General features: G+C 40.8%; 1 protein-coding gene across 2 annotated transcripts in view; it reads left to right on the forward strand.

Moving 5' to 3' along the window:
- The first annotated feature begins 237 nt into the window (after window positions 1–237).
- The window catches only part of ssbp2a (single stranded DNA binding protein 2a), a 45,954-nt gene continuing 23,795 nt past the window's right edge, over window positions 238–22,396 (forward strand). Inside the window, exons 1-2 of one of the 2 annotated variants that reach the window (XM_026321490.1) lie at window positions 238–379; window positions 20,137–20,209. In XM_026321490.1, coding sequence (XP_026177275.1) covers window positions 324–379; window positions 20,137–20,209 — 129 coding nt within the window. In that variant the 5' untranslated portion in view covers window positions 238–323. Of the gene's footprint in view, window positions 380–517; window positions 1,012–20,136; window positions 20,210–22,396 lie in introns of those variants that run through there. The other variant, XM_026321491.2, reaches the window with a different exon arrangement.

A 22,396-nucleotide genomic window follows, 5' to 3' on the forward strand; every position in this document is an offset into this window, starting at 1 on the left:
GTCAGGAGAGCCTTTCCAATCAGGGAGGGATAGAAGAGATGCTGACGGACAGACCGACTTAAGACAGACAGACTGGGAAAGCAAAGGGAAAGACAGAGCAGTAAGAGAGAGAGAGAGAGAGAGAGACGGGGGTGGGGCTAAGCCGTGATGGGCGTGACCACTTTGCTGTCACTCACTGGCGGTTGCCATGGCGAGCGGGCGGTCCTGAACAGCGGGACATCCAATGGGAGACGACGCTGCTTGTGTCACCATGGTGACGGGGCTGTGCCCAGGGAGGTTGTGATGGGTTGACAGGTGCGTGACAATCGGAGCTCTCTGCAAGCATGTACGCCAAAGGCAAGAGTAGCAACGTGCCGTCCGACAGCCAAGCCAGAGAAAAGTAAGTTTTATTTATGGGGGAGGAAACCGCGGCTGTGAGGGAAGTTCATGAGCGGCCAGGGGCAGTCACACACCGAGCTGCGGTAGGGGAGGGCACACGGCGCTACAATCAGCGGCATGGGGCTCTCCGCTCAGCGCTCTGCAAGGCTTGGAAAGTTGACTGTTTCATTTATTTGTAGAAAGCTAGACATTTTGTCAGCGGGCTTTTACTGTTATTAGACAAAGGAGGGTGGTATATAACACACAACCGCTGCTGCACTCATATTTTCAGCTTTTTATGCTGAATCCAGCAACATCCTTCTCTTGTGGTGTCTTGGCATTTCTGTGCTTGTTGTCCATTTTTTTTGGAGCTGTTTCGATAATAATTCGTGATTTTACACAGGTTTGTCTGTGTTTTACACGTGTGTGTGTGTCTGTTCAGACTGTGCGAGCATATGTCGCAGTTTTGTAGACGTGAGGAACGAAAGTAGACATTTACGGTGGTTTGTCGTTTGGAAGAGGCAACAAAGTCCAACGCATTTGGCTGCTCGCAAACCGCTGTGTGTTTTCGAGGTGTCGCTTATTCAGATAGATCAGTGTGCCTTGCGTTGAATGCCATGCTCCATGAGTCCAGTCACCGCTACAACAGATGAGGTTTGTGACCGCAGACACTTATCTTGTCTCAACATTTGGAGCGACAGAGACAGTCGGTCCGACTTTCTCTTTTTTTTTTTTTTTTTTTTTTTTTAAACAGTTGGCCATATAGAGGGAGATGTAGCCTTCACTGATCTCTGTTTAGCAGACAGAGATGGAAAAGCTCGACATTAAACATTGTACTTTCTGATAGGGTTCACTAAAGGAGAGCAGGAAATGAGACTAAGTCTGTTTTCTTATCAGACAGGAGGTTTTTACATTGTGGAAGATAGTTTTTAATGTTGACAGGCCAGTGATGAGCATTTTAATAGAAGTAGCCAACCACATGGTACCACATGCATTCAGGTTTTTATGAATTAATGCTATAAAAAATATTGCAGTTTGGTACGTCATCTGTGCAGCCTGTTATTCTTACATGATATCTGCTGTAATTCTGTAAACATCAACACTCAATTCAGATGCTCTGAGAGTTGGCGCCCCTGGCCAGGTGCATTCAACCAGGAAAACCAGGGCGCTCAGGGTCAGACAGTCAGTGAGCACGGATCATAGATCAGCACCGGCTGGGAACGAGGAGCATATTGATGATATTTATTCAATTGTGAACAAACAAAAAAACATTTACTATCCTTTGACTCTGCGATGAGAACCTCTACAACTGATAGGAGTTACAGTCTCATGTAACTGTAGAAGGAATAAAGAAAAGGAACAGCACTTACACATGGTTTTCATGCAACCTTTTATTTGTTGGTACCTGTGGCAGTCCTGGGAATATGTCCATAAAAGACAAGATTAATCATCTCACACTTACTCTCAGCTAATGCTCCTCATTTTGTGTATCTTTCGAATCCATTTCACTCATGTTGGTCAACAGTGTGATTGAGTGTTCAGCTCCATCCCTTGAGTCCCATTCTTTATCCCCAATCGATATGAAAAGGATAGGACTGAACAGTGTGGCTCTATCGCTGCCTTATCGCACGCTCCGACAGAGGCAGAGATGGAAAGCTTCCTTCAGGCCTGAAAGATACTCTGTTTGAGCACATGTAAGTGTGTGTGTCTGTGTGTGTGTGTGTAAGCATGTATGTGATAAGTATTTCTGTTGATAAAATAGAGCTGCTAACTTATTCTGTTTTCAGACACCACCCGACAGTTTGCAAAAAGCAACTTAGTTCACCTTTAATGAAGAAACTTCAGTTCACATTTTCTTAAGATTATGAAATAAGTTTTGCATTATTCATGAATTTTAGTTTCTGCCATGAATGCAGCTTATTTATTAATAAACTAATTCATGGTTTTGTTTTCTGGGACTGGTTTCACAAAGACAGACTTTGACTATGGTTGAGTTTTAACTAAGAGTCAAACTTCAGATATGTAACTAAATTTATCTGTTGCTCAAAGCTATTTTTTGTTCTTGAGGTTTTACCATAAGTAAGACTTATTTGTCATAAATTCTGAGAAAATTAAGACTTTTTTAGATTAAGACCTAAAGCATGTTGCCACCCGAACAAAAGCATTGAACTGATCAGCTCCCTTCACTTAGCAGAAACCCTACATCTCTTGCAAAAATGTAGCATGGATATTTTACGGGAAATTTTCAGGACAAGAATCTAATCGTACATAAGAAATACCCTTTGCCTCCCCACCGCTCGCCCCACATTATCACCAAACCCCCGAATATCAGCCATGTCTGCAAGTGTCAATGGTTGTTACCATGGAAACATCAGTCGTAGTTAAATGTAAGCCTGGGTGTAAGGCTGATAACTTTTTAGGCTCAAAATAAGTCTGTTTTTGTTTTTAATAAACTGTCTAACTTGCTCTTAAGTCTCAGCAAAATTGAGACCAACCAATCTAAGATTGTCTTTCTGAAACTAGTCCTTGATTTTATTGGTGCTAAGTCTTCTTTTTTTTTTTTTTTAACCACATACATGTGATTTCTGTTCAATAGAGCATTTTGTCAAAAATATTCACACATGAGCCAATTGTCTTTGGGTGCTGGTCTAGATTAAGGTGTTTATTATGTCACTGTTTTGTTTCACATTTAATTTATATTTTCATGTGGGTGCAGATCATTTTGTTATCTGTGTAGACTTTGAGGCAAGAATAGTGTTTGATTGGGCATGACTGTCAAGGCCATGACAAAAGAAAGGGCCGGGTGGCAAGAAAACACCAGATGAAAAGACAGTGCAAGGCAAAAATCAAGCAGGGCCGAGTTTCATTTGTCTCCTAACAAGCAGCCTTGTTTATCAGTAGTGTGTATCAGAGAAGCAGAGCAGGCCCAGCTTTGCCGAGCCTTCAGTTGTTTCTTATTTCTGCAGCGCAGCAGGGGATCAGAGAGTGGGAGAGCCAGAGGGCAACAACAGATTGAGGGAAAGAAGAAGGAGGAGGGGAGAGAGCAGGACTGAGGGAATTTGCTGGATCATTAGTTTACAGTGTTGTAGTATTGACCTCAGAATGGACCCCCGCAGACACAGGACTCTGGTGTCTCGCCCATGTAGACGTAGAGGAGCTCTAAATGCATCTGACCTCTATGCAGCTCTGCTCACTACTGTGTGTGTGTGTCTGTGTGTGTGTGTGTGTGTGTGTGTGTGTGCGCGCAGTATGCTTCTGATTGGTGTGGTATGTCCATGCTGCATATACAGTTTACAACTATACTTTTCTGCCTCTTCAGTGGTTAATATATCATAGATTTCCAAATGTTTATCTGGTGGTTTTGCAATTTGTGTACATGCAGATTAAATATAATATTGGGTCATAAAAATCTTGTTTTGGGAGGATCATAAAATCCGGCACATTTTGTAAATTTTCCAAATAGTCTATAAAAGTCTCTAATTACAAACTCTATGGACACTTACAGTCTGTGTGACCACACTCTTAGATTACTATCTATTTTCTATGTTAGTAAACCTTCTGCTCTGTATTATACACCATACCACTTTTACGTTTCTTTAAATCATCAGGGTTAGGCCCCATTTTTCATGTTGTACATCCTTTCACTCATGTGGTACTTTCTTAGCAAATGCTAACTGCACAAAATATGATAAATACATCTCGTGAGGTATCCTGAATCTGTGGCTAAATCTGTTATCACTTATTGATTTCCTTCATTTAATCTCACAGGAGGATATGAGATAAAGAGAAACAGATGAATAATAAAAATGTTGTTTTAAAAGATCGGTTTGCCTTTATGTATCACAATTGGTAAGTGAAGGGGAAAAAAAATAAGAGAGAAAAGAAATATATGACTTGAGTGAAATGATCCTGTATTAAGATTACAAAGATGTGAATTGCGTAAGAGTGGCTGCAAGTCAAAATCAGAAAAGTAATATTTTATAGCATCATACTCAGGGTTTTTCAATAAATACCTGATGCACACATGTCTTGATGCTTATAGTCCATATCTGTGTGTGTGTATGAGGATGTTAGGAATCAGGTAGCAGTTTTTACATCTACTGTGTGTAGTGAACACTCTCTCTGGGGCTCAGACAGCAGCACTGTTCAGGTCTCTTTTCTCTCTCTCTAGCTGTACCTGTGTTACGGTCTGCGCTTGATTTTAATTCAGAGTGACAGTACACGACCACTGACTGTGTACTGCAGTTGTTCAACGAGTGTAGGTTTAAGTCACTGGCAGTTAGAGGACACATTCCACATAGTTCTGGGATTGTGGTCCTAAGTGATTCGCATTGCAGCACATAGTACGCATTCCTTTTTTCCCCTTTCTGTGTGTGTGGTTAATCATGGAACAAACTCTGCCTAAACACACACACATGTTTGCAAGTCTTTGCACTTCTCTCCATTCCTTTTGCTCTGGCAGACATAGACCACATATCTGTTTTTGTGGACTACTTATAAGAAAGCAGAAGCTTTATTTGTTCATTTTTTTCAGATCTCATAATAATAAGCACTGTAACTCACACCTGTGAAAAGTCCAACTTTGTCATTTGTGTTTGTAGTTCAGATAGCAGCCATCAATCTGGTGTTGTAAGGATCATTATTGTACACACACACACACACACACACACACACACACACGTACTTCTGAACCGAGGCACCTCAGAATTCTGCCAGGAGGCTGCCAATGCGGCATTGCGTAGACTGAGGCAAGCAATGCATGCTGGGAGTGTTTATGCTACAGAAGCAATTCAGGCTGCCACTCTGGCTCTGACGGTGAGTCGCATTACAGGAGAAGTACAATATAAATACAGCAACAGCTCACAGACACACACACACACACACACAAACACTCATGATGGCCTTGCGTCAGCTGTGCAGGGAATCTGATTTTGTCTGTGCCAGCTGACACCTGATGACTGTAACCAAATAGTTTTTTGTTTGTTTGCTAAATTTGTGTGTCCTTGAGAAATGACAGGGATGAACTCATTAGAGGACAGAGAAAAGAAGATCATCTGTTACGTTCATGAACAAAAGAACGTAGCCTGAGGGTAAACATATGTTGCTGGGTAGACTATGTAAAATGAACATCAAACTTAAATAGTTGAAAAAAACTTTAAAATTGAACATCAGTTAATAGTTTAAAAATGAAAAGTAGATTGAACTAAAAAAATGAAAAAAAAGAGTCTTTGTGTCTAGGTCAGACAAGGTCAGGTGATATCCTGAAGGACCTTATGTTCTAATGCTCCATAACGGCTGTGTGACAGAAGTCTGTCAGCCGCTCTGGGCTGTCTGCTTACAGCGCTTTGCCCATATGTTTTATGCCTCAAAATCAACTTGTCACACTGCCTGTGTGAATGTAAACTAAAACATCCAGTGATCATTACACAGCTAATAGCCTCTCCAGCTCTCACGGGATGCTTGTGAACAACTATGAGAACACAGAGAGCTGTCACCACTCTTTATTGTTGTCTTTCACCAACGCTGACGGGCAGTGAAAGATATCGACTTAAGACATCGACTTAAAACTGCTGCCAGTGTATTTAATCCTCACAGCCTTTTAGATTAGCATCAATCTGGGATTATAAGAAAACCAAAGAAGAAATGGGGCTGTGATATGTTTTCCTTTTTGCTGGGTTTATAGAGCTGTGTTCAAACGAAACTGGTGATGACAGTTTGACAAGGCTCTGATAGAAAACACTTTTTAACCTGCTCAACACATAGAGGCTGTTAAAAGTTCTCTTTTATCTGCTGGCATCCCTCCTAGTCTCTCTCTTATCCCTGCTGCCAGAGATGAAACTTGCCACCGAACTGCTATCAAAGCAGCGGCCTCTCATTGAGCTGTGTGAGGCGGGGAAGCAGGGGGTGGGGGCCACGTAACGAGGGGGACAGCCTCTGATCGACGCAGGCAAAAAAGGGGTGACATGTCAATCAGCAGACAGGACCCTGTAGAAGGCACCCTCACAGGACACCTTGGGGTCCTTGGGAAGGATTGACGTGACAGAAAGGCCTCCGTCTGCATCAGATAGCATGTGTGAAAGAAGGAGAAGAGAGGAGGAGAGGGCACAGCATCCTGAAAGTCTTTTATCACTCCACTCCAAAAGACGGAGGGTATGGATGAGTGAGTTTATCACCCGGTGCCGGTCCCTTAGGACCCTATGGGTGTCCCTGAATGCTTCTGTTTTAATTAGAAACACGCCATCACGTCATATCTTTCTCTCCTCTCCTCTCCTCTCCTCTCCTCTCCTCTCCTCTCCTCTCCTCTCCTCTCCTCTCCTCTCCTCTCCTCTCCTCTCCTCTCCTCTCCTCTCCTCTTCTGTGTATCAGGTTTGTCTTTGGGATTGAGATACTGACATTTGGGGAGTGGAGGATTCAGATCAGTGCACTGTGGATGAGTATGAGACATGGAGCGGAGGGTTGGAGGTGGAGGTGCAATTCATACTATGCTTTGCTGACCATGATTGGAAAGTACAACCCATGCTGTCAGGTTTTGTTCATGGTGTTGCTGGTCGCACTTGTGGTTTTGTCAGGACAGTTTTTTTTGTTGCCCTTGGTGACACCAGATATGCACAGCTTTGCTCCAAACCACAGCCCAGCAGGGACACTCCCTCTCAAAGCACTTCCTTTAACCTGAGAGCCTTGAAAGTAAATGTTGTTGGTACAATCAACACTTACCGTCTACAGGCTGAGCTCACTATTATTTTTATATTTGAAGCCCAATATAAAACAGAAATTAAGGTAGCATCCCTGTTTATTTATTCCACCTGTCCAGACATGTATACTTATCATCTTTCCCTAGTTTTTATCAAAGTGTGTGTGCTGTGTCAGATTGACTTTACTGTATGACAGCTGCTCAGCAGTGTAACTTGCATTGCTTTTGTACGTGTCATAGTGTAACTGCAGATGCTGCTCTGCCTCCCCTGCCTGTCGAGCATAGTGGAGGTTGGTTAGAGGCCTCTCTGCTGATATTCCTCCATCATTGATATGCAAGCTGCACTGCACAGGCGCTAGCGCAAGGTTAAGCATGCGTGACGGCCAGGCTTAGGAACTGCTTCAGACACTCTCTCATTCATTCTGTATCCCTCTCTCTCCTGCACACACATATACACACATACACACACACACACACACATTTTTCTTACTGTGCCTTCTTTCTGCACAGCTTTCAGTTTTGTTTCTGTATTCCTTTTAGTTGCCTCTTGTCTGTTGTGTCAAGTTAAGCCACAGAGTTCTTCACTGTAATTCTCCATAAATGTACCATCCTTACATGACCACATACAGGTTGTCTGTCCACTGATCCTTATAAAGTCCACAATGACATTTTCTCCCCTCTCAATGCACGGCAGTATATCCTCTCGTTTAGGATTTAAATCGCTGACATAGAGTTCTTGACTTTTTAAGGTCTACTTAATGTCATACCATAGAGAAGCAGGAATGATAAATGAGTGTCGGTGCAGGAGCAGGGCAACTTTGGGCTCTAGTGCTGAAATGTATACAACTAGTACAAGTTTTCTGTGTTGAGTGTTATTTTTCTTGTTATTAAATGGTGTTATTTATTCACAGACATCTTGGTGCGTACATTTTACTGCTAATTTATACAGCCTCATGTTGCAGCAAGATTTATTTCCCTGAATAGTTAGTCATTTATTTATACTTCCTCCAGAGCCTCTGTGCAGGCCTTAATAGCCCTCACATTCTCCCCAAATTGCTCTAGATTGCCTTCATCTGTATCAGTTTTTTTTATCTCCTCTCGAAGCTTTGTTGTTCAAAAGAATAGAGCCCCATAGAAAGGAATTCTAATCTTATAAGATTAGTGCAATGGAGTCCTCCGAGTCGTCTCCTTCTCCCTCTGGATTTTGTTAGAGTTGCTGCTGATTGTGGAATGTTGTGTTGTGTGAGCTGAACAATGACGGCGTGCTGCTGCATGGATGGTGGACCTGGTGGGAGAGGAGCACATCCCAGGCTGTCACATTCCAGGTCCTGCATGCTATTGTAAGACAGGGAGGCGTTGGCGAGGCACAGTGCAAGGGATTGCAGCAAGGAAAACACCCTAGCCCTGTTGCATGAGTGTGTAACAGAGGAAGAAAGATCTTAGTCTTAGTTCCTCCTGTGCTGATGAGATCTCTCCACTGCTGTGAGCACAGTCCAACTCACTCACAGTGTAAATAGCAGCAGAAGAGATACTCATCATTTCTGTAGCAGTGGGGCATTTTATGGGGACAGCTTGCTAGCACAACACTCAACCCTCCCCCTTTTTCACCCAGGCTCTGGACCAGCTATTACAGATTTGTTGCCCAATGTGGGGTTCAAACCCATAACCCTGAGATTGAGTCCCATGTTCCACAAACTAAGCTAACTGGATAAAAAGAAAGATGGTCAAGTTAAAATAACTCATTCGACTAGAAAATAAATTTGTGCACAGCGACATGATTGTGGCTCTGACTTGTGTGATTTTGAGTCTCGTCTCACACCATGTAGTTATGTGGAAGCTTGTTTGTGTCTACCTGTCTTACCACAGCTTCTAGTGGGAAATCTGCCACTTTTACCACTGTAACTACATAATGATCTGTGCAGAAATGTAAAGCTTGAAGCAACAGAAACAAAATGGAGGCTGGGTTTAGTGAAGAGCTAATTTTGTGTTTGTGTGTGTGTGTGTGTGTGTGTGTGTGTGTGTGTGTGTGTGTGTGTGTGTATTTTCTTTTTAAAGGGCCCACATATTCATATGCAATTTTCCCTGATTCAAAGTTAGAGAGGTAGAGAGGTGTTGAAGAGAGAGGTTTTATTTAAAATCATAGTAATGAATTAATAAATAATTAATCTCTAATTTTGGATTGTTGGTCAGAAAAAACAAGAACTTTAAAGACATTTAACTAGGATCTGGGGAATTTTGAAAGGAATTTCTCATTATTTTACAACCCATTGAGATATATATATATATATATATATATTGATATACGGCATTTATTAACTATGACGACAACACAGAGTTATTGAATTGAAATGAGTGCTATTGAACTGCAAAGTGAATTGTTACTGAGCTGGGAATTTTTTGTTACATTGAAGCCTGCGTACTTATAATCCATTAAAGGTCCCTGTTCCTAAGAAACTGTAAAAATAGACTTTGAAAGAATACAGTAATTAACCTTGTATGATCACTAAATGTTGTCATCAAACTCTAAGTCCTCTCTGTAAACAGCAGTTTGATATTCTGGGCTTTATGGCTACATTGCATTCAAGATTTACTGTAATAGCTTGTAGAGAAAGTTGAACAAGGAAAACACTCCTAAAAATCATTGGTGTTCTTTCAGCTGTGAAATTAAACAAACTCCCCACGAGAGGTGACTCAATCTAAACAAATCAAAGCCAATGAAATGGAACTCAAATTAAGAAAGTGATGGATTTGCCTGCACTTTTATTTGATTTATCCACTTTACATGTTCTGCAAACAAATTTTACTTGTAGAAAAATCTTAATGGTTGAAGCCAACGTGTAAATGACATATTTTTATAGAAATGGCAGAAGTGGATTTTTGCTCGTTAAGTGTTGGTAAACAGCGAGCTTGCTCATCATCCTCTCTCACCAGCGCTCTCATTTTTCTTTTTTTTTTTTCCGATAAGCTGGCACTTCCTGTTATCTCAGCCCTTGGCATTGTTGTCTGCACTGTGAGACAGTAGAGTCTCTGCACTGCTGACAGAACAAGAACTGTTCCATGTTGTCTGATTGTGCATGTGTTGGTGGGGGCGGGGGGAGGGGAGGGGGGGTCCTTCCTTTTTATTGTATTGTCTGTTCACGTCTTAATTGCAGCTGCACTAATTTGCTGTTTCCAAGATGCAAAAGGGGGGAGTGTATCCTGCCAGGATTCAGTCAATGTTCTCTGTTTCATACCACCCACTGAACTCACAGCCAAACACAAAGGAAAAAGGATAAATTTATCAATATTCGTATGCCATCATTGACCTCACAGTTTTATTTGACTGCAAACATTTCAGTGACATGAAGTAGGAATATGATCTATAACAGAAAAAAATCCAATTGATGCGAACAGTCATGTCGGCTATGAGTAGAATAAATTGTTGGACTGTATCTAATGAACAGAGCTGAAATGGTTAGTTATAAATTCATTAGCTGATTGACAGTATAGTAAAATAATTTATTGACTTATTGATTAAGCACTAAATGAATTGCCTAGTTACAGCATTTAAATTAGGAATTGCATGTTTTTAAAAGTAAATAAGTCGCACATTAATTGATACTGAAGATAATTTTGGCAGCTCTGTAATAGTCTGCACCCAAAGCAGATAAGGCTGTGTCCTTACAAGACAGGGTGGAGGTTTGCTGCAGTTGGACCTGCAGTCACAGTGTCTTGATAAATTCACTGTTATCTGTTTTAGTCCTGTTAACCAAGGAGCCTTGGTTACTACAATTTTTACTTCTACTACAAATTTGAGCGTATATATATATATATATATATATATATATATATATATATAATGTATGTATGTATGTATATATATATATGTGTGTGTGTGTATGTATGTATATATATATATATATATTTATGAGATTTTTTTTCTCACACATTATTCTTTGTCATTTAGGATCCAAACAGAACATTCAATACTGGTCCATATTCTGCAGCATTGTAGTGCATTATAGTTGTTTAACAGAGTAGTTAAGGTATCACTATATGATCAAATAAGCAATTATAAGCCTTCACCTGTACATGCATATTACAGAGGAAAAATTGATAAAATACCTACATACACTGTATTAATATAAATAAACACAAAATAAACTTTTTTTTTTTCTGAGCACCCAGCTTCTAACTCAAGCATATTTTTTGTTGTTTTAATATTTGTCAACTAGCCATTTTATTTCATTTATTTGAACCTTGTACTGGGCTATCTCAAGGGTGGGGAGGGGGAGGAGAGGATTCTGGGACCAGTTAATGAAAGGTAAACACAAGGTTTACAGTGAGGTGGGCCAAAGAACACGGGACTCTTCCTCTCTGTCAGGATATGAGCTTCATTCTTTTAACTTATGCTTTTACGCATGACATTTCACCTTTCTCTACTGGCAAATTCCTTTCTTTGTAGGAGGAGAGAAGTGAGATCAGCTTCACTTTTTACAGCTGCACATTCAGTTACAGCTCCTTGTTATGTGACAAATATAAGAAACGTTTTCTCTTAATTTTTTTTTTTATTCAGATGATTGCGGAACATACAGTACAATGCTGCATGTCAACATCATTGTCCCTCAAGTACCTTTAAATCACGTGACTGCATTTTATCAGCCACCTGCGTATTGTCATAGAGATTTTATATGTGCTGCTGGTCAACTGCTCACACACTTCTGAAGTCGACCAGCTCAGTTCAACCCGGCTGTCCTTAGCCAGCACAGGCTACGCTGCTCTTTGCCAAGTTGGTGCTGGAGCGTTCAGGCCTGTCACCCAGCCAAAGCTCCACTAAGGGCTTTACTATGTGTTGTGGAAGTGAGAGGGATAAAGGCTAGGACAAACATTTGCTCAGCAAGGCAGCATGTGAGACCATCTCAGTGGAGACAAAACAGAGAACATGAGCAGATAAAACACAGTTTATTTGACTGTGAGTGTCTCTCCTCAGGTCTGCTTCCATGTAGGATTATGACACGTGTTTTGTTAATCTTCAAAGCTGGAGAGAACTTTTTCACTGCTCCTCCCAACTTTAAATTATGCACCGGACCTGCAGCTGAAGTCTACGCGGAAGCCAGTCAGCATCTGAGAGAATATACTTTATATGAATATCTCTATTCAAGTGCTCTGCCTTTAGTAGGAGCCATTAGACAGACCCCATGGGATTCCATGGAAGGGTAATGGAGAATATAGATTTAACTTGTGACCATCAGCAAAAATACCAATTAGAAATGCATCAGCAAGTAGCCAGTGATAGAGCCACAGCACACCACCGGTCGGGGATTAATTGAAGGCATGTATTTGACTGAGGAGTTGAAGGAGTCTAATGGAAATCTTTGTACAGTCTTACAATATTTAAGTAATACAGTAAATCATCTCTATGTTGGTAGTTGTTTTCCTCTACATTATGATATAGTACACGTGCAGACTTTCTTATGATGCTTGTGCAATAGCTGCCTTGTGCTATAAATGCATTCTGTTGTGTCAATGAACACCGAACCTTTTAGAAGCATAATGACCAACTAGTGTTTATCTTTATAAATCAAAATGAGAGAAATGTATTTACTGGCTAAAATTTTGCCTTGAAATGTTTTGAAGTCAGGGTCTGTTCCACTTGTGCAAATCTAGTGTTAAAGGGATGCGTCTTAAAGCCTAATACCAGCTCAATCTCCCTCAGAGATCCTCCTGGATTAAGGTGCATGACAGCAGCAGGCGTGTTCATAATGTTGTCCTTTTCAGCTTTACTCCCAGGCTGCAGCATCACTCCTCTTCTGCACCGTCCTGACCTCCCCTTGTTGCTCTTCCCAGCTCCTTTCATTAATCATTTATTCTCTCCCTCTCTCCACATCTGTCTTTCTTTCTGTCCCCATCTACTTCTCTCTCCTCACTCTTTTTCATCCTCTCTATACCTTCTACTTCTCTTGTTGCTGCTAATCTTTATTTTTTTATCTTTCTTTCCATCACTGTCTTTATCTCTCTGTTGACTGGTAAATTGCCCATTGTCCTTCCCTCAGTATCATCAATGTATTTCTTTTTGTTTCTTGGCTTTGTTGCACATATTTCTGCACATATTGTGTATGTGTGTGCTTGCAGAGGAGTTAAAAGAATAGCTCAAACAAACAGTTTGCAGTGCTTTCAAACAATTAATTCACTTGCACCTATCTGTTCAGTTCGCTTGCACAGATTCATTAAAACTATACTGTTGCACAATGAAAATGCATATGAGATTAGTCCGCTGGAAACTGATTTTCCAAATAAAGTGATTTGGCTGTGATCTGGTCACTATACTTTTCCCAGACAAGGTGTGTTCATAAATAGACCTCTTTTGAAGATGCTGTACTCTGTATAAAGGCTCAATCCTCATGGTTGTTTAGGCCATTGTTTTTTTTTTTTTTTGTTGTTTTTTTTTTTCCTGCCTCTGTTGTTTTCCTGAAGCCCTTCGTACAAGATGAATAATTCAGCATTGTAATGGGTCTATATTTGTCGTTGTTTATCTTGCCTCAATGCCCCTGCCACCCTCATCGCTGCCCCACCACCATCTCTCTCCCAGCTTTCATTTGTCTGTCTGTCTGTCTGGCAAGCAGAGCTGCTCTACCCGTAGAGGATGCTCCACTTTAATGAATGAAGTGAAGTCATTTAGCAAGACTCTTAATGGCACATAAAGCCCTGCTGCTAGGCTTGATTAATCAGGGAAAGTGTTTGGCTGTCACACACAGGGCTGTCCTCAGCAGGGGCAGCAGCTTCATCGCAGTGCTACCCTTTATGGCTGGGTCCTTCTCTATCCTCGCCAGAGTTGTCAAAACCCAAACCTACCAACACTCTTCTCATCCACTGGTGGAGCTCTTTTGATGGTGGTCCTTTAGGTGGGACTTAATTTGAGATTCTTTAGCTTCACTGTAGCCTTGGCATGTTATTGAAGATAATAATAAAATTGATGATCCTACCTCAGAGTCAAAAACAGGTGTCTTTGTTTCGTGTTCCTCTTGAAGTCTGCAGCTCTGTATTATGAGAGAGAAGTGCAGTCAGGGTAAGTAACAAAAAGGAACCAATAACAACAGGTTAGATAAAAAATAGATAGTTACCTACATTGTTTTTGGATTATTAAAAACTGGCAAATATTGATACCAATATTGGCCAGTGTCAGACTTTTTATATTTATATTTATATACTTTTTAGATTTATTATATTTATTTTATATACTTTTTATATTTATAAGGAACCAATAACAACAGGTTAGATAAAAAATAGATAGTTACCTACATTGTTTTTGGATTTTTAAAAACTGGCAAATATTGATACCAATATTGGCCAGTGTCAGACTTTTTATATTCTATCTGCACTTAAAGACATCTATAATCACGATTAACCTCTAATAAAGCTGATGAACGTTTTAACATTTTGCACGGTATTCTGCCTTTTTACATGAGGTTACTGCTGTCCCACTATGACAACATGAAACACAAGTTGATCCTCATCAACACTGACTGAATGATGGTCAGTTAAAACGAAAGCATAGTATTAAAAACGGTGCTGTAGCTAAACATTGTGATTTTACTAACAGGAGCTTCGTGCTGTTTTAATTTATTGTAAGGTGTTACTATATTTCATCTATGAGAAATTTGAGGGAGTTACATTATTTCTCCTTATTGCTTTATTATTCTGTAAAGTGTTCAATTTGCTTGAAAGCAAAGTGCTTCAAAGACACTATAGCTCTCAGTAGATACTTCACAGTGTCACTTTTACTAACATTATTCTTTTCTGTGAACACACAGCAGAGATTTAAGATGGTAATTTAGTCTTTTGTAGTAGGTAAGCATATCCAGGAGATAATTACAGTATTTCAACTTCACAGTTCAATCTAGGATTACTTTTCTATTGTTATTACCTCTCACACAGAACTCGTTGGAATTCATTTATAAAAATATAATGATATCCATTGCAATAGATATAGTAGGCTTGCGTATCTTTAATCTGGTCCTTTCTGTAGGTTTTGTTTTCAGCACAGCGTGCAGTCATTTGCTTTTTCTCTTAGAGAAGGCTTGGAATCGAGTCTACTTTAGCCTAGCTGTTTTTGTTGCAGGGTTTTGTGTTAATTTGCAGAAGGAGGTCACAGCAGGGTGCCTGGCTAACGGAGACACTGCTCAGTGAGAGTCCTCAGCATTAGAATATGAAAGTTTACAGATCTCACGAGTATTCATCTTGGGACTCATTCGCTAGCACCCATCACCTCCATCCTCCCCATCTGCCTTTTTTTTCTCTCTTTCTAATCCCCTGTCTTTACTCTGCTCTCTTTACCAGAACCTTTCATCTCTTTCTGCTCTGCTCCTGTCACCCCAGCAATATTTTTTTTCCAGGATGGAGATGGAGAGGGGGCTATATTTCAGTCTCTGACTGTATATTTTTTTGTTTAGTTTTTTTAGTTTTAGTTTTTTTCTTTTATTCATTTGTCTATCAAGTTATAGGTTTCAGAAATCACTTGTTAATTTGAACCAAAATAGAAACATATAATGCATCGTACACTATTGTTCATTTCAGTAAATCAAAATATAACACACTTTGAAACTGTCAAGTAATATGTATAATTTCTAAACCACTGCACAGAACTTAATTTTGTTTTTCCCTGTCATGCAGTACCCTCTCTTTATTCCCACTCTCTTGTAGGCAACTCAGGTAGTGATTTAAATAGATTTAAATCTTTGTCAATAACATTTATTAATATTTCCAACCCTATGAGAAATGCCATTTTGCTAGAGCAAAGTTTGAACCATTAAACCGAGGTTACGAGACCAGACGACCTGTTGCCCCATCCGGATTAAACACCATTGTGAGTGTAGCTCACGTCACTGAAAGGCGTGTAATAGGCCTAAGTGGGTACGAGAGTGAGCTAAAAGGAGCTGTTTCATCAGGTGGCAAGAAACATGACTTCAAATTAATGCAAATGCTAAATGCTAATCTGTATCTATTGGTGGTGAAAATAAGCCACTGATTTCTAACCTGTTTGATCATGTGAACTTCATAAGTTGAGAATGTGACAGTTATTCAACCTTGAAGTGGCAGGTTTAAATACCCAGAACTCATTTCATTTGACTTGACTAAACTGCACAAAGCGTACTCATCACTGTGCAGCTTAAATCCTCTGATCATCACATACAGAGAACAAAGGGACAAGACATCTTTCTCTGACCACATCGCTTTCTCACGACTATAGGAGACATTTATTCATCGTTTCCTGTGGGTAGAGATGATTTCCTACCACTGCCCACACCCAATGCTACAATTTAATTTGGGCAAAGAAGGTAAATTTATAGCTTCTTACTCAGAGGCGATAAGACAAACACAGTCTCTGATGTAGTTCTGTATTGAGGCAGACAAAAAAGTAGTTTTTAGAGAAAAAAATATCTGTAGGTGCAGCTTTATCTGAAAAATATGTGCAGCTACGAAAGAAAATTTGTGACTCCCTAAATATTACCTAACATACTGTTGGAACAGGAATTGCTTTTTTGGCGTTTTCAGTGGCACAACATGTGTATAGGATTTTATTACTTTTCCCCACATATATATCCTAACATTTGAACTGATGTTCCTGGTTAAACACTGTATGTGTCAGCAGACTAGCAAGTATTGTAAACATGCCGATTAACATGCCGATTCAGATCAGAAGTATAATCACTTTTCCATTTCATCCCTAACAAGGATGAAATAATCTGGAGCTAATCTATACATGGCAAAACCAATCACTAATGCTGTTGTCTGTTGTGATTTTAAGCTCCCCAGACTTTGATCACCATGGCAGTAAATTGATTAGCAGTGATCTACTGGTCCTTCCTAAATGCTGATCCTGGGAAAAGAGGTTGATACTCTTCTCAATGTGGCTCAGTAACAGGTAGAAGAGGAAGAGGAGCCGGTGGCTGTTTCTGCTCGCCGCCTTCATTAAGCTGTGTTCAGTTTCTGACTCTTCAGGCTTCATGGCTGGTTCATCTTGTGCAGGTTTACAGGAGCAGCCAGAGAGTGGGGTCTGCTCTAAATATGAATTTAATTAAATGTGACTCACAGAAGACAAAACCACTTAAAGCTGAAGGACAAAGGGGTCAGGCGTAGATCTCAAAGCCCCCCCCCGCTTCACTGCCTCACCTTCTTCAGTTGCACCCACTCACCAACACTTCCTCACATGACACATGGTTTAGTAGGAAGACCAAGCAAAGTGGGAGGCACCTGATCTCTTCAATCATCCTGGTTGCAGCTTTGATTAATGTAAAGTGGCTCTTATTTACAACACAAATTGCCAGGGTAGACAGCTCGGAAATAAAAAAGAAAAAATGTACTAAATTTTCTGGTGTATGTCTGACAGCAAGGGCAAACACCAAAAGAGCTTTAATGGGAAATGGACTAATGTGGAGTCAGAAACTATTATTAATGCATTGACTGCCTCGCTTTGAGAACTTTTACCTAAAACTCTAATGCAGAGATTATTTAAAGTGACAGTTTATTTAATGATGAGTGCGTCTTTGTAATGCTTTCACTTTAATATGTCAAATTTAGAGGATTCTTAACCTTGAACATCCCCTCGTCCTCTAATCCTCCAGCCTTATCTCCTCTCAGTATTTTGACTCTGTCAGTCAGCTGACTTCCACATAGCTGGGTGCTTTTTATCAGCGCGAGGCTCGGCTGAACAAGTGGTAACTGAACAATGAGAAAGCAGTGTGAGCGGGGGTTTAGTGTTTTCAAAGCCTTTCACTCGTCTTTGAGAAAATTAGTAGTTTTGAGTTAAAGTTCAATAGATATTGAATGCTAACAGAGAGCCTCCATCTGCTGCTTTGCTGTCTGCGTCTCAGTCCTGTTTTAATTCCGCCTGTTGTTGGGGTGTGTTAAATAAAAGGAGATAGGAGGGAGGGAGGTAGAGGTGTGGTGAAAGTCTGATTTATGTGTGCATTTTTGCATCAATGCATATTGTGTTTAAGGTCATCAGCAGTGAATGAATAAGGACATCCTTTATATTTCATTTCCTTTTGTCTATTCTCTAAAACTTGCATTACCCCTTTACCTCTGATACCCTGTAATGTTTTTCTCCTTTCTCTCCACTGCTGCCCTCATCCGTCCGCCCCTCCTCTATTTCCACACTTTCTTTGACCCTTTTTTCTACATTGAGGCCACAGGTCACATCTTCTCCTGCGAGATCAATCATAGGTCAAACCTCTCCGTCTCTCAGGCAAGGCTGTATTTCTGTGTGATAGTAGACAGAAACTGGATACAGGCCAGTGCATGCTGAACACAAGCTTTCATTTCTTTATTTATTCTTACTGATACAATGAATTCAGTCACGCAGCTGCCAGGCTTATTGTCATCACTGTGAATGTATTCATCCCAGATACATGAGATCTTTCAGTATTAATAAGTTGTTCTATACTGACGCTGCTGTAGCCGACATTAGGGTTCATAGCGGAGAGTGACAGATTTAGACAGGTCGACAGAAAAACAATGCAGAATACAGCGACTGAACAAGTTTGTTCCTAGAAATGTTCAGAATTGTACAGTGCTTTGAAAAAAAAAAAGGGCACATCTTTTATTCATGTTAAGTTGTCGAGGTGTCAAGAGTTTTGTCAAGCCTCACATTGTAACGTTAACCTTGTCCCTGTGAAATGTTCTGTCGCCGTCTCTTTGGTTAAACATAGCCTGGCTAAGAGGGAATCAGAGAAGGGAAAGGGATGAAAAGAGGGAGAGAAGGATAGAGAAGAAAAGATTCCCTTCATCCTTTCAGTATTAAACAAACATGGCCTCTTACCAAAAAGAGTGCAAGAGGAAAGCAGCGCAAGCAAGAGAGAAAAGGCTCAGTGAAAGAGGAGGAGGAAGAGGGGAGAATGAGGATGAAAGTGATGGCAAAGAAAGATGGAAATGGAGAAGGGGGATGAAGCGAGAGGGAGGGTGGCTGGGCCGAAGACACGGCATACCTGTGTGCAGAGCAGAAAGGTGTGCAGTCCATCATCTTCAGACAGGCAGACACGGCTGTCTGGGGAGTTTATTTTTACCTCGATATTGAAGGAGTCTGGATAGGCTGCAGTAGTTCTTGTAGCACCTTTTTGGGGGGGGTCTAGGACAGTTTAGTGTTCCAGTATGACCATATTTCACACCTGACAATACATGATCCTACACTTGTACACACAGAGACACATCGAGCTCCAGATCAAAGCTTGACTGGGTTTATGCTGGTTTTATGTGTGCATGTTGTATTAGTATGTATAGCTGACACAACTGCTCATTCAATCAGTTAGGTGATCAACAGAAAACAGATCAAATATTTTGGTACATTACTAATCATTTATCCAGGTTTTTCAAGCATAAACTCCCAACATGTATGTCACACTTTGTTCTCGCGGGGTGCTATTCAGAGTCATTGTGATGTACTATTGATCTCCTGTGTAGATCATTACCCTACCTCCTTCTCTAAGTGGGTACTAGCACGGACACACAAAGAGGAGAATTGTTTAACAAATCAAGACTTTAATTAATTCTAACTGTGATCAAAGGCATGGGAGGAAGTCCATGGAGAGCACAGGGTACCAGGGTGACGTGTCCCACACTGTGGTCCCACCAAGTGTGCTCTTATTGTAGTATTGTTTGTTCTTCAGAGATCTGGCTTTTCAGATTTAGAATGGCACTGAGTGAATTTCTTATTATGCCGGTGTGTGTCTTTCAGTTTCTCATGAGATTTATTACAGTCTGTGACACCCTCACACATCACCACACATTGGATTCTAGAGCTGCTTGGCAGTTCGTATCTACAGTTCGTATCTTTATTTTTCTATGATCCTGAAAGAATGTTAGGTTTGGCTCTATCTTAAATATGGAGTAGGAAGCATAATTGTCTTAGGGCCTAAATTTTCTGGCCCCAAAGTAAGATGGAGATGGTCCATAAACATATATGAGAGCGACTTGACACTCAAAGACGTTCAGACATAGAAATGAATGGATGAATGGAAGAATGAATGAATACTGTACATTTAACCAGTTTTTTTTTTTTTTACTAATTGCTGAACAAACTGACCCATGCTTTCCTACTGTGTTTTTCTGTGCAGGTTAGCTCTGTATGTGTATGAATACCTGCTGCATGTAGGAGCACAGAAGTCAGCACAGACCTTTCTCTCAGAGGTAAGTCATATTGTATGTGTTTGTGTGTCAGAGAGAACGGCTAGGGTACTTTATGTGTCCACTCTTAAGGGTGCTCTGACCCTCTTACTGTGTGCCCAGTAAGTGTAGTAGCTAATTAAATTAGCCTGGGCTTCCAGTGCTGAGCCGACAGGTTAGTAGCAGCAGACGGGCTTTTTAACATTAGTGTTGAATTTACTGGGCTGGAGCTAGTGCACATAGAGAGTTCCAGTTTTTAGACTGGAGCTGACGTATTCGACTGACATCATTCTCTGGTCTGCACAGCAGCTCTTTGTTGATCTCTTTCAGTCTCACTCTTGTCCTTTTTTATTCTTCTGTATCTGCCTGCTCTCTTTTTGATCTTTCTAACACACACACTCCCTAAGACGCAAGCTTGACTTCACTTTAATTCTGCTGAGGTAAAAAGGTGAAGGGGTGAAAACGAGGTCAGTTGATTCTGGTGCTTCGTCGTAAGTGACGGTAAATTACAGTGTAGAAGACAGTGGCTAGAGGCTTGTTGTACAGCAGCCAGAGGAAGAGGAGAACAAAAGAGAGGGGGATGGAAAAGGTTACATCATCAGCTGGCACCAATTCTCATCACTCTGACTTGGTGTGTGTTCGTGCATATGCGCATACACACACTTCTGTCTCTCTGACACCCTTTCCTCTGCCATATCACTTGCTCTCTCTTCCGCAGATGTGAGAGATAAAAAGGATAGGCGGTGTCATATTCAAGTGTGGGAACGCATTAGCTAAGAGTGCAACAAGTATAAACACAGCTTGTATACAATACACATGCACACATATGCACGCACAAAGAGTAAACATTGCACCATAATGTAGCTCTTGCTGGGTGGAGTAAAACATGGCTTTAAAGGCCTGTTATTCACTTTTTATCATCCACATCTGGTTATAGTGTAACCTCATGCTTAGGAAACAAGAGCGCGGAATAACTAGTCACGAATCAGACCCAAATACCTAAATGCAAGCGCATTATCAAGGCAGGCAGCTCAGAAGAGCAGACGACGAGAAACCTTGTCAAATTAAAATGATGGCATAAACAATAATTACAAAAATACACTGAAGCCTTAGCGGAATACCTAAGGGAGAAAAAGAATAAACTCCAAAAATAAAAAAGGTTAAAAGTTTATTTATATAGGTAGAAAGAAAACTCTGAAGGGCTCAGTCCCTGCACACAGTCTACATCTGCCAGCAATCATGCTGAAGGCATCTCACTGTAGCATGATGTAGGTAAATGAATGAACCTCCCAGGAGACCACAAAGAAGACAGGATATGTGGGCACAGGGAGTGCTAGTTTTTTTTTTTCCTATGCTTTCCAGATGAAAGGGGACATAAAAGACAGCGCTAAAAAGTGTCCTGACCTGAACTGTCTGCAATCATGTTTGGACTGAGCTACAGGCAATTAAATGTGAGAAATGTCCAGTTGGCATCTCTTGTACTATTTGAACAGTTATGAGTTATGATAAATCCTTCTTTGTAATGTTGTGTAGGGAAATTGTTAGCTACCTCTAATGTTTCAAGTTAGCTTTACTAGAACTACTAGAGCTCAGACTAAAAACATGTGGGATAAACAAAAAGAGGCAGTTCCAGACCCACCCACAGAAAACATGAAGGAAAGCATTCTCTCTCAACGTCACTGTGTCTGATCTGCAGCTGAGGTCACGACGGTCTGATTTAAAGTGCAGTGATTCAGTTTTTCCTCTTATTTTAGCTGATGGCACAACAGTTCTTACTCTTTTACTCACATGAAAGTTTTCAGGGAGGAAAATTAAAAAGACGAACATGAGAAATGTTCCCGACGTAACCCTCCTCATTACTCAGGCTTGGGACGACACTGAAGCTGCACTGGCTTGTGCAACCTCAGTGGCTGAGGCTAATGGCCCCTGGTCTTCCAAGGTGGTCTCCCATCCGAGTAGTAACAAGGCCCAGCCCTGCTTGGCTTCTGAGATCCGACAGGTTCGGGCACTCACAGGATGGTGTGGCCATGCCCAGAGTTTGATTTGACTAAACAACACATAAGTTGTTGACAGTGATGAAAGATGCAGATTTACTACTTGAAATTCAAGCTGAAATTATTATCGTTGCTGGCAGACCCTGCTTGTTAGCCAATTAACTTAACATCGGCCTTAGCTCCTTGTGTTGGTCAGACTGCCATCAATTCCCTGTTC

The sequence above is a fragment of the Mastacembelus armatus genome, chromosome 9 (assembly GCF_900324485.2).
Source record: "Mastacembelus armatus chromosome 9, fMasArm1.2, whole genome shotgun sequence".
In the NCBI taxonomy this organism is placed as follows: Eukaryota; Metazoa; Chordata; class Actinopteri; order Synbranchiformes; family Mastacembelidae; genus Mastacembelus; species Mastacembelus armatus.